Source organism: Neltuma alba, unplaced genomic scaffold (genome assembly GCF_004799145.2).
Source record: "Neltuma alba isolate B1F8T4 unplaced genomic scaffold, ASM479914v2 tig00011134_pilon, whole genome shotgun sequence".
NCBI lineage: Eukaryota > Viridiplantae > Streptophyta > Magnoliopsida > Fabales > Fabaceae > Neltuma > Neltuma alba.
In genome coordinates, this window is record NW_021635870.1 from 1 (window position 1) to 12359 (window position 12359).

At 36.9% G+C, this 12359-nt stretch overlaps 1 protein-coding gene across 1 annotated transcript; it reads right to left on the reverse strand.

The window, feature by feature from the left end:
- Nucleotides 1-5918: 5918 nt before the first annotated feature.
- On the reverse strand, nucleotides 5919-11438 carry LOC114761761 (glycine dehydrogenase (decarboxylating), mitochondrial). Its single transcript, XM_028951190.1, has 15 exons — nucleotides 9773-11438; nucleotides 9347-9592; nucleotides 9193-9270; nucleotides 9007-9107; nucleotides 8729-8924; nucleotides 8466-8591; nucleotides 7981-8166; nucleotides 7765-7878; nucleotides 7378-7530; nucleotides 7087-7275; nucleotides 6910-6987; nucleotides 6704-6829; nucleotides 6514-6612; nucleotides 6287-6404; nucleotides 5919-6113 (listed from the first exon to the last, which is right to left on the reverse strand). The coding sequence occupies exons 1-15, from the start codon at nucleotides 11033-11035 to the stop codon at nucleotides 6019-6021; spliced, it is 3168 nt and encodes a 1055-aa protein (XP_028807023.1). The 5' UTR covers nucleotides 11036-11438; the 3' UTR covers nucleotides 5919-6018.
- Nucleotides 11439-12359: the final 921 nt, after the last annotated feature.

The window sequence follows — 12359 nt, forward strand, 5'->3', positions numbered from 1 at the left end:
GTCCAGTATGGACCTAACCGATAATTACTTCCATGCATGCGAACGCCAAAACAAAATAGTTATCAGAAAATCTCAAGTAAAACTCCCACATTAATAGAGCAAATGAAAATACCCAACAAAGAATATACATTCCATTATTAGCAACGAGGCATCCCATGTAATGCTAATCAGCATTACCCCAACTAAGATTAGTGGTCCCATTCTTTTTGCGTTCGACATATGAATAATTGGAAATTATGTCCAGGAAAGTGCGTTCGCAAATTTATTTTTTTGTGTGACAAGTTCGCAAATTTAGTTATCAGAAAGTTCTACATACCCCCCCAATTGGTGGAGCCACACATAATCCCACTCGAGAAATGGAAATGTCCGGTATGAAACGCCCGGTTCATATTATAGATGGCAATATTTCTCATTCTAACGCGTTTAAGGTTGGAGATCATATTCGCAACTATAGCCTATAGGCATTCCAAATCAATTCTATGTAGGGAAAAAATACCCAATAACGAAGCGATTGAAACTGGACGAGGGCTTCCGTGTCGGTGACGGAAGCTGCGCAGCCGAGGCTCATCTGCTTCGCAGCGTCGATCTGGGCAGACTCAGGGTCCTTGCGGACATCAGAATCGGAGGCGCTAATAGCTAAAGCCAACTGCAATTGAAACTCCCTCCTCAGTAAATTAAAATCGGATCCCTTGTCGCCACGTAAACCACCAGCACCATCAATATCCGTCCGATCAGCCACCGATTCATTTGGCCGGACTGTGCCTACTGTATTCGATGCCAACGTCGACGAAGATGATGGGAGATTAGGGACGGGACTGGGAGTGATCACCGGGCGGGTATCAGGCAACCTGTGGGGTTCATTGATCCCACCACCTATATGAAGCTTTCGCAGTAGATGCTTCATTTTGGACATGGATCATCAAGAAGGAGAAGAATCATTCAGTGAGCTTCTCTTTCTAGTCTGAAAAGATGTATTGGGGTTGTCCCAACATCTCGAGTCTTCGTGCCCCTCTGTACTGTCTTAACCTACGCCCTTTACAAACAAAGCATATTCGCTTAACCTGCGCCCCTTTCTTCGTCAAGCTAACACCACTCGAAGGACTCAAATTAACCGCTCACCATTCCCCCCTCCAAGCTCCTTTCCAAATTCCAACTATAACTTGTTAACTCGGACTTCCACTCGTTTCTTCGAAATAATCTCCTCCCCCTTCCACCACAAATGGGCCCCTGCTACGGGCTGCATTTAATCCTCACCGTTGGCTTGGTTGACCTACACCAATTAATCTATGGGTTAAGTCAATGGTGAAAGTTTTTTCTTGGTGAAATAATGCGATTAACCTAATAGAGGGGACGAATTTGTATGTGCACCAGTTATTTTATGCTCAATAAACTGCATAGAAAAAAAATTTTTGCCAGTGTATATAGAAAGAATATTTAAATTTAATAAAACATTAAACACATAACGAGCTATATTATTTATGAGTAAGGAACATATGATTTATTCATACTTCACATAATATGGTATAGATGAAATATATTTAATTTGTAGCAAATTAAAAAAATTCCATAACGACAAAGTCCTTAAATTAAAGGATCGTGAAAAAAAATTCCTTTTCCCCCTACATCAGGTAATATTTCATTTTAATCTATTTTCTTAGACTAATATCCATGGCTTCAAATCAAGAATAATTGTTCATTTGTAAAGCAAACTAAAAAAAAAAACCTCTGCAGTTTCTGTCTTCTTTCGTTTTTGTATTTTAAAATCAGACAACCAAACTTCAAATTGAGAAGAGATTAAATACGGTAAATTCAATCAAGTACTATAAAGAAGGTAGAGGTAAAATAGGAGATTCACGGAATGAATTGAATTGGGGTTTAACTATGATTTGTGCATCCCGCTTGTGCTTCAACTCCCAACTGTCTCCACAGGAATTGCTACGCCCTGCTTGTGATTCATAAACAAAGGTTTCGAAATTAAATTATTAGCACCAAAGTATTCAAAAAGATTATTAGTACCAAAGTTTGGAAATTTTATTTAAGTGTGTTTAGATGAAAACTAAATCATAATCTTAAAAATAATTTTATAACATATGAAGTAAGCATATGAGAAAAAAATCATCTTAATTTGCGTGAAAACACTTCTTAAAAAACTTTTTTAGTATACTAAACACCTCCTTAGTTCCCTTTCGTAACTCTCACTACCTCTCTACTTATTGTCCTGGTTTAAATTTTCATTTTATTTTTAAATATATATCACGTTGACAGGTTTTGAATTTCAAGATATCTTGTTACTCGTTTCTAATAATATTTCTGGAGAGCACAAAAAAAAAAAAAATAATTATTGCATGGATCGGACACGTAAATAAGACAGATAAGTAATAATTAGTGATAAATTGCATTTTCACAAATGCGTGATTATACTTCCCTCTGTTTTTATACACTCTTCGATCTGTAATATATGATCTACTTATTAAGTTAATTTTGATCCCAAATATAAAACATATTTTTTATATTTATCAATTTTTTTTCTAAATTACCCTTATAGATACTCTTTCAACCATAATCAAATAAGTGAGAAAATAAGGATATTAAGAAAAATGATTATGGTATCTTAGAAAAAACATGTCATATTTCTTATCATTAACCAACTTACCTAACTTTCTTAATCTAATCAATTAGTTAAATAGATCTTATAGTAATGATTGGAAGTATAAGCTTTACTTTTACGTCCCGTTTGATAGGAAGCATTGAAAATGAGGGATTGAGATTGAGATTGTAATTAAAAAAATTATTAAAATAGTATTTAGCAGGGTAATTACTTGTTGTATGGGACTAGTGAAACCCATAGAGGTGGCATTGGGGAATACCATTTCCCCTTATGGTATTCTCCAATCTCACATATATGGGTTTGACTAATCCCATCTAAAAAGCAATCTCTTATGCTAAGTATTTTTTTTGATAGATTTTTTCAATCTCAATCCCTAATTTTTAATGCTTCCTATCAAACACATCCTTAGAGAGAGTTTTGGTTCGAATATAAGCTTTAATTTTTTATTTGCATGAACATTTATTACTTTTTTTTTATTTTACCTTTAATGGACTATATTTAGTACTCATTAATATTACCCCATATATTTTTTTTATCATTTTTCATTATTGCCTCTGTCATTTATTCTATTAATAAATAAGGGTAAACTTTAAAAAAATTCTGACTACTTATTATTTTAACTAATTTTTAACTGTTAATTCGCTAAACATGATTCAGTTATTTGAAACTTACATATAGAACCAAAGGGAGTATCATGTTTTTAGTGTCAACTAAGGGTGTGTTTGTTGGATGAAACCAACCGTGGTTTGGAAAAGTGATTCTGGAGAATGATTCTGGAAGAATAGATTCTGTGAAGAATAGATTTTGTAAAAAGTGATTCTGAGAAGTGAGAGTGTTTGGATAGTTGTTATCAGAAGCACTTTTTATATATACAAATTACTAAAAAAAGACATAAGTTAATATGATAATTACAGAAAAAATAGATTTATGATATATTTTAATTTGAAGAAATAAAATTGTTAATAATCTGTTTTTACCAACAATTAATAACATAAGATAATATAATTAATAATAATTAATGTCTATATATATTTATAAAATATAAGATTAAAATATTTATAAAAAAATATGTTTAAAAAAAATAACAAGATACATATCATATAGGCCTTCACCCTCTCCCTTTTTTCTCCAAAAGCAAAAAATTTTTGCTTTTTCCAAAACATGGTTTTTGAGTCAAAACCATGGTTTTGACCCAAAACCATGGTTTTGGTTTTTGGAGAGGCTGTTTGGGTAGCATTTTCCCCAAACCATGGTTTGGGTCCCCAAACCATGGTTTGGGTGCTATCCAAACAGAGCCTAAATTGAACTGTAAGTACGGTTTTGTTTTTCAAGTCACATGTAGACAATTTTCTTAAATTTTGAAAAGATAATAAGTACTATAGTTTTTAATTAATTTATGACCTTGTTAATAGAGCTTATTAATACTACCTCCGATCCTACCCAGTTGACTAATTTGAGGAGATTAAGAAAGTAAGTTAAGTTGGTTATTTGTAACAAATAAGTGTTGTCATTCCTAAAATATCCTTGCTAATTAAGTGTGTTGGTTAGAACTATCATTATTAGAAGGACTATCTTGAAAAAAAATGCATAAATATGAGAGACAAAATGGATTGGGGTCTTATAATTAGGACCAAACTAAAAGTCAAACGGGATCTTATATTAAGGATCGGAGGTAGTATTATTGTAGAATATGCTTTTGCCTTTTAAGTCATGTGCAAACAATTCTTTTTAATTTTTAACCTGCATATTTTTCGTGTCATTAAATAAAAAGTAGTAAATTTGCAATGATATAAATATAACTATAACGAATATTACTAGGAGTTTATTTTATGTGGGGTAAGAACTAAGAAATAGTTTCATTTCTGACTACCAATGGATCGTATGATGATGATGGTGATGATTGATGAAGAATTGATTTAATTTAAATAAAAAAAATGGAGACTCCCAATAATTAAACGTGGAGGATACGTAAAGCTGTGCAAGAAATAAAAAGACCCGAAAATAGAAGGCAATGTAAGATGAAGCAAAATTCTGGCTAGGAAATTAATTTCATTTTACAGCTATGAGGTTGCAGTAAAATTTCAGATTTTTATGAAGGCATTTTGACATATATTAGCTATAGTGGCGTTAAATGAAATTTTCCCAAAAAATAGGAGGGGAATTGGAGCCATATGGACCTCACACTCTAAATAGAAGCATTTGTGCGGAGATCTAATATGCCAGCTCCATAAACATGGTTCTGCGCTTTATGTTCATATATGAATACGAATTTTATGAGTACCTAAGCTTAAGCTTCCTAATAATTACAGATATTTACTTCGCTGTGATGTGTATTACGGTCCATGGATAAACCCCCCAAGACTTGACCTTTTTAATTTTTCCATGGCCAGCGCCATCCTAATATATGTCGCAAATATTATATTTTTCCCTTCATTACAGCAACCACCCGACTATTCAACTTTGAGAATTTAAAGAATGTTAAACATTACAATAAGAAATAATTATTAAAAAATTTAAAAAAACTTCATGCATCTAATCGCACAAGTGATAAGTCGCTAATTAGCTTAAAAATAAATTCTCAAAAAATTGATTTTGAAATTGTATTCAATGAAATTTGTTGAAAAAGAGCAATTTATTTACATGTTAATTAATTACATAAAAACAAGATGAGAAAATACAATAATGAAAAAAATCTTCAATCCCAAAATACGCGGCAAAATTTTCTGGGGCTGCCAGCCTTTTGAAGGTCCCAAATTCAAAATCGGAAAAAAGAAAAGATCTGAAAATGAAACTAGCCAGACAAGCCATAATTGACGTGATGGCAAACCGTGAGAAAATCTTTCGGCATTTGATATTTTTCCTAGATTGCAAATTATGGCCGTTTCAAGTTGATACATTAATATCACAGTGGGGCTTTCTATTGAATCTTTGATGTTTCACACAGCTGTGTTAAAATACTAGCAAAACATTCTACAATTCTATAAGGCTATAAGCAATGTTGCCGAGAACCCCTACCTCATTTTGGGACAGAAAGTAAAATGATACATATTTGGGAAGTAAATAAAAATTAATTCCGAGGTTTTCTCATTTAAGTGAGATACATATACATGCTACAGCAAGAACCAGAGGGTTTCTTACTTTCTACACGTATCATATCAACTTTATTCTAAAATAAAAGTAGTAAATGACAGCACGCGTGAACTGTTATTACTCCAGATGTTTATTTGTTCTCCATTGTTCTTTTTTTTTTTTTTTTTTTTAGAGTGGGTTGGGGAAGGGAAAATATTGGGTCGTAGGATTGTGTTGGATGAAATGAAAGAGCATTGAATTATGGCAAACGAGAATAAGTGCAAGGATTGTAGGAGAGTTTATGTACACATTCAGGAATGAAGATAGCGCTCAATGAAACACTAAGCAGATGCAGCAGCCTGTTCCTCAGCAGTCTGCGACACTGAGAGGAGGGTGCAGATGAGGTTACGGTCACCGTATACATTGTCCACACGTCCTGATCAACCGAACCACATTCATTAGTATTTCATTAAATGAATCAATCAATCATTCAATTCCAACACACTCTCAGATTCTGCTTCTATGGAAACAAAGCCATTAGTTAATCTGAACTTCAGTGAATTCCATACAAACCAAATAAAGATGTGAAGAAGGAGACATAGCTGGTACCTGTGGTAGGCCAGAACTTGGCAACGCGGAGCCAGGGAGCTGGGTATGCTGCATATTCCCGAGAGTATGGTTTGGTCCATTCATCTCCCATTAGCATCGAAGAAGAATGAGGGGCTCCCTGTACAAAGATCAATACCATTTTAATTTAGATAAAAGGGATCGCCGATCGACTTGCATTCTAATGATCACATACATGGAGAACATTTAACAGGGAACTCTTTTTTTACCTTGAGTACATTATTATTAATATCAGCTTTTCCTTTCTCTATCTCTCTGATTTCTTCTCGAATGGAAATAAGAGCATCACAAAACCTGTCTAACTCAGCCTGCAATGGTATTTCTTACTTAGATATAAGAAAAGATTATACCTGCTATGAGAAGAGAACAAAAAAATTACCAAGAAAAGCATGATGATACCTTGCTTTCACTCTCAGTGGGTTCAATCATGAGAGTACCAGGCACGGGCCATGACATAGTCGGTCCATGAAACCCATAGTCCATAAGGCGCTTGGCCACATCTTCTGGCTCGATCCCAGCAGTATTCTATGACACGAATAGTTTCCAGTTAATCAGACTATAGCGGATACACTTAAAAAATAAATGAATACAACAAAGTGAACTACCTTAAAGCTTCTCAGGTCAATAATAAATTCGTGAGCAACTGTTCCATTGACTCCTCGGAAAAGAACAGGGTAATGATTCTGTAAATACCAAAGCATTATTAAAGGTTAGTAAACATAAACATTATAACAAGATGCTCACATGAGAGAGTTTCAGGATCAGGGGGGGAAAGCAGAAACCTCTAATCGTTTGGCCATGTAGTTAGCATTCAAAATGGCTATCTTGGATGCTTCAGTGAGTCCTTTCGAACCCATCATGGCTATGTAAGTATAAGAAATTGGCAATATGAGTGCTGAGCCCCAAGGTGCTGCAGAAATGGTACCAAGAGGCTGAGTCTTGTCAGGGACAGGAATGCCGCCCGTGGGTACCTTAACAAATAAGGATGGTTTACTGAGAACATAATGTGCCTTATCAAGAATAATGTCAAACATAGTGTCATCAATAACAAACAAAAATCTATATATTTTTACCACAGGATGTGAGGGTAAAAATGGAGCCAAGTGCTTTTTTACACCAATAGGACCCATGCCAGGACCACCTCCTCCATGAGGGATGCAGAATGTCTTGTGAAGATTGAGATGGCAAACATCTGCTCCAATCCAGCCAGGGCTTGTGAGTCCCACCTATAAACACGAACCCATAATCCAAATTGATCAAGGTACTACATTGCTTGAAATTAGGCACTAAATCTAAGCTGGCATCCAGAAATGCAGCAAAAAATAACCATTAACTTGTACAGTTGAAATATGCATCTAATGTTGACCAACACCACAGTTGAAAATTTTGGATCAACTCACACCATGAAAAATAGCCCAAAAAGTGCACGTGCATGTGAAGATTCACATAGAAAAACAAACCTGGGCATTCATGTTAGCACCATCCATATACACTTGACCTCCATTGTCATGAATTATCTTGCATATCTCATCAATACCTTCCTCGTAAACACCATGAGTTGAAGGATATGTAACCTATAATTTAAACCAAAATCAAATGAATATCAGTAATGCTCAAGTTTTCCCCTCTTTCTCCTCTCAAGCCAAATACAAGTTCAACAAGGAAGCAAGCTATACCATAAGTGCGGATAGGTTGTCCTTGTGAGTTTCAGCAGCTTTTTTCAACTCTTGAATATTGATATTTCCTTGGGCATCAGTTCCAACAGGGACAATTTTCATTCCACACATAGCAGCACTGGCTGGGTTTGTGCCATGTGCTGAGACAGGTATGATGCAAACATTACGGTGGTGGTCTCCCCTTGCCTAGAGTTTCCAATCACCAAAAGAAGCAAGAATCACAAACACAAATAACGTTGTTTGTGAAAGGAGCTAATAGAGGGAAAGAATCGCATCACTTGCAGATTCCAGGAAGAGAAAATTTTCCAAGTTTGAGATTATCTGCTACACCTCAGAATAACATATTCTTAACATGCAAAACCAATAGCAGGTGAACTAACTCTATCATTAAATTTTGAATCAAAAGAAACTAAGAATGTCCTGCAGAATTCTACCCACAAAAAGTAAGCAAACAAAATTATAATGGCCAGCCAAAGTTGTCATACTTTGTGATATGCACGAATAACCATAAGTCCAGCATATTCTCCGGCAGCACCAGCATTAGGTTGCAAAGAGAATGAGTCAAACCCAGTGATGGCACATAGGAGATCGCCCAAGTTAGTGAACATTTCCTGATAACAAATTTTCTCTTTTAGACAGACACAGAAAAAAGCAGATGCATACCTCAAAATAATGGAAATAAAAGCATTCATAATATTTCTTCTATCAAAATTATCATAATGATTTTATTTGAACCTTTATAAATTACCTGATAACCTTGAGCCTGTTCAGCTGGTGCAAAAGGGTGAATGTCAGTAAAACCAGGCCATGTCACGGGCATCATTTCAGCTGTGGCGTTCAGCTTCATTGTACAAGATCCGAGTGGAATCATACTGTGGCACAGTGAGAGATCCTTTGACTGTAGCCGATGAATATACCTTAGCAACTCATGCTCAGTGTGGTACCTATTCGGAGCAAATGAAATTCAGGTAAGCTTCAAAACAAAACCTTGTAGCTTCGGATCTGGTGGAAAGGGATGTACTGTACGTGTTAAAGATAGGATGCGTCATATAAGGACTCTCCCTAGTTAGTCCAGAAGGAATTGCAGTCTGAACCTCTGGAGCGAGAGAAGCGGCTGTGAAGGGGACCTGATAAAACAGAGGTTCAGATGGACTTGGAGGGTGAAAAAAAGCACAATCGGTAATTAAGAAAAGGAAAATATAATATTCTCACAGGCTTGCCACCAGCAAAAACTTTGAAAAGCTTATCAACATCCTCCAAAGTGGTTGTTTCATCAAAGGAAACAGTGATCTGAAAATCAGTCAGACTGCATAATCAAATATATGCAAAGAGAGCTAATTAGATGCAAAATAAGTAAAACACTTACAGAGTTTCCATCAACAACTCGCAAATTCATTTCACTTTTGTAAGCAGCATCAGCAATTGCATGGGCATTAGCAGTCTTAACCTTCACAGTGTCGAAGAAGGGAAGATCCTGAACATCACATGTTCCGAGTTTCTTTAATCCAAGAGCAAATACCCCAGCGAGACCATGAACTCGTTGGGCGATAGTTTTAAGTCCTTCAGGTCCATGATAAACAGCATACATAGCAGACATGTTTGCAAGCAGCGCCTAAAAACAATCAAATCAGATCTAACCAAATCAGCAAAATGATATGGGACCAGAACATGGCTCCAGAAGTATTCTACAACAAAGGTTAATCCGTTCTGCAGGAGATGTTGATTAGACATAAACTTTTTCATGTTATAAATACCCGCAAGTTCATTCTAAGAGAACAGTAAAGGGTAGTACCTGGGCAGTACATATATTGCTAGTCGCCTTGTCTCTACGAATATGCTGCTCTCTGGTTTGCATTGCCATACGCAAGGCTGGTTTTCCAGAAGCATCAACACTGACACCAATAATTCTTCCAGGCATCATCCTCTTGTACTCTTGGGATGTGGCGAGGAAAGCCGCATGAGGACCTCCATAACCCATCGGAACTCCAAACCTCTGAGCCGAGCCGACAACAATATCTGCTCCCAACTCACCGGGAGGCTTTAACACAGTCAAAGCAAGAAGATCCGTGGCCATTACAACCTTAACTCCGTGAGCATGAGCTTTCTTGATAAACTCTCCATAATCCAAAATCTCACCCTCGGTGCCCGGGTACTGAACAAGCACACCGCAAACATCGCCCGATTTATAATCAACATCCTTGATATCTGCTGTAACAACCTTGATATCAAAACCATCCGCTCTAGTCTTACAAATATCGATTGTCTGAGGATGACAGTTGGTGGCAATGATAAAAGTCTTTTTCTTCCCCTTCTGAATATTGTTACACATTGCCATTGCCTCGGCGGCGGCAGTTCCTTCATCCAGCAATGAAGCGTTGGACATAGGTAGACCAGTAAGATCAGTGATCATGGTCTGAAAATTAAGCAAGGATTCAAGACGTCCTTGGGATATCTCTGCCTGGTAAGGAGTATATTGGGTATACCAAGCTGGATTTTCCATTATATTCCTCAAAATCACAGGTGGAACATAGGTGTTATAGTACCCCATCCCAATGTATGACTTGAAAAGTTTGTTCTTAGCCGCCAGATACTGCATGTGCTCAATCATTTGGCTCTCCGTCAGCCCCTCATCAAACTTGTTAAACTTCATTTCATTCAACCGGATCGATTTAGGAACCGTGGCATCGATAAGCGAGTCAAGATGGTCGAATCCGCATGACTGAGCCATTTTGCTCTGTTCCTCAGGGGTTGCAGAGTTATGGCGCCGAGGAAAAGTGTCGCTGGGTTTGAGTGCCTCAACCGAAATCGATCGAGCTTGGGAGGCAACACCCCAAAACGCAACATTACGTGACAGAGCATTCCCGCCCTGCAGGTTCTCAGATTTGGATCCTCTGCCCCTAAAAGCAGAGGGAGAAAGAGATGATACATACCTAGAAGGTGTGTACAATACAGGTGTGGAAGAGTTCAGCGACGATTCATTCTGGCGATGCTGCTTCGCCTGTGAAACGAGGCGTCTCAGAATCGCCCTGTTCGCGATCCGCCGTGCCCGTTCCATGAGAGCGGTTTACAGAGAGATCTAAAAAAGGGAGGGGGTGAATATGAAATGAAGAACTGACGAAATGGAATCTGTTTTATTGGGAGTTGTTCTATGATTCCATTTCAACTGTGTAAGTGGAGAGTGTGGATTGGGGTAGGTGACTATAATATAGTCGCTTGGCCTTTCTGTATAAATAAGATATATAGATGCTTTAAGTGTTGAATAATGAATGATGAGTGAATAAATCACAATATGCGTGAATTTTCAGGACGAAATAGCCTCAAGATCTGGCGGAGATGGTAGGTGGTTGGTGTGTGCACGCCCACCTATGAAGGAAAACGACAGATTCAATGGCATCACTATCGTACTGACTTCCAAATCACCACAGGCTGGGAATTGGATGAATGGAAGGAGTTGAAGATGTAGAGATTGAGTTTCAATGGATCAAAATGCATTTCATGAGCTTTCAGAGTGAAGAGATTTTCTGCATTTTCATTTTTATCATTTCCAATCGTGCTTTTTCTGGGCAGTAGGGTAGGGGGATTTCTGATTTTTTGGGAGTATATTTTCTGAATAAGAGCCCCTTCGCTGGCCGATTCTATTTCACAGCAGGCTTATCCTGGACGCGCAGAAAGAAACAAAAAATTCCAAGGGTTAGGAATTGCGAATCAATGGGTGTCATTCAGATAAGATTCAAGGGGCAAAATGCGAATCAGGCTCTGCCGCCTGTGCCAATGGGCTCCATCCGGCGTCTGTGGAAGCACACCTATATTTGGTGGAGGAGATAATTTCGGCATATGTGTATTTATGACTAACCATGTAATTTTCATTGAATGCAAGTCTCAGATTGTTCTGTGAGGTAGACGTGTGTGTATTCCGCACCTCTTGCCTTCCTAAACATAAAAACAACAATGATATTTATAGATTATAATCACTTATAATTTTTTCTGCCTCAAGTTATAATTTTAATCTTTCATAAACAAAATACCATCTCATATATTTAATTAAATATAAGATTAATAATTTATAGTCAGATTTAAATTATAAATTGTAACAACGAAGGGCGTACATTTTTATATACAGTTATGTCCTTTGTTAGGCTGTCGTAGGTATCGCCTGAAGTTATGGGGACAGGGTCAAAGATTCTGTTTTACATTACATGAACCGGGAAGAGGTTAGAAATCTAATAGACTTTTGTAAGATGCCATCCTTTCCATGGAAACAGGAAAGGGGAAGGGATATACTAGCACAAAGGCGCCCCTCCCGGTTTAGCCTGTATTTAGGGCGTGTTTGAAAGATGAAAATATCATTCAAAAAAAAAAGATGAAAATAGAAATTAAAT

Excerpts from the sequence above, each read along its gene's own strand:
- LOC114761761 (XM_028951190.1), bottom strand. The coding sequence starts at position 11,035 with ATGGAACGGGCACGGCGGATCGCGAACAGGGCGATTCTGAGACGCCTC. Across the intron at positions 8,167-8,465 it reads TTATTCGTGCATATCACAAA|GCAAGGGGAGACCACCACCG; the intron begins GTATGACAACTT and ends TGGAAACTCTAG. Across the intron at positions 6,988-7,086 it reads ACATGGCCAAACGATTAGAG|AATCATTACCCTGTTCTTTT; the intron begins GTTTCTGCTTTC and ends TGGTATTTACAG.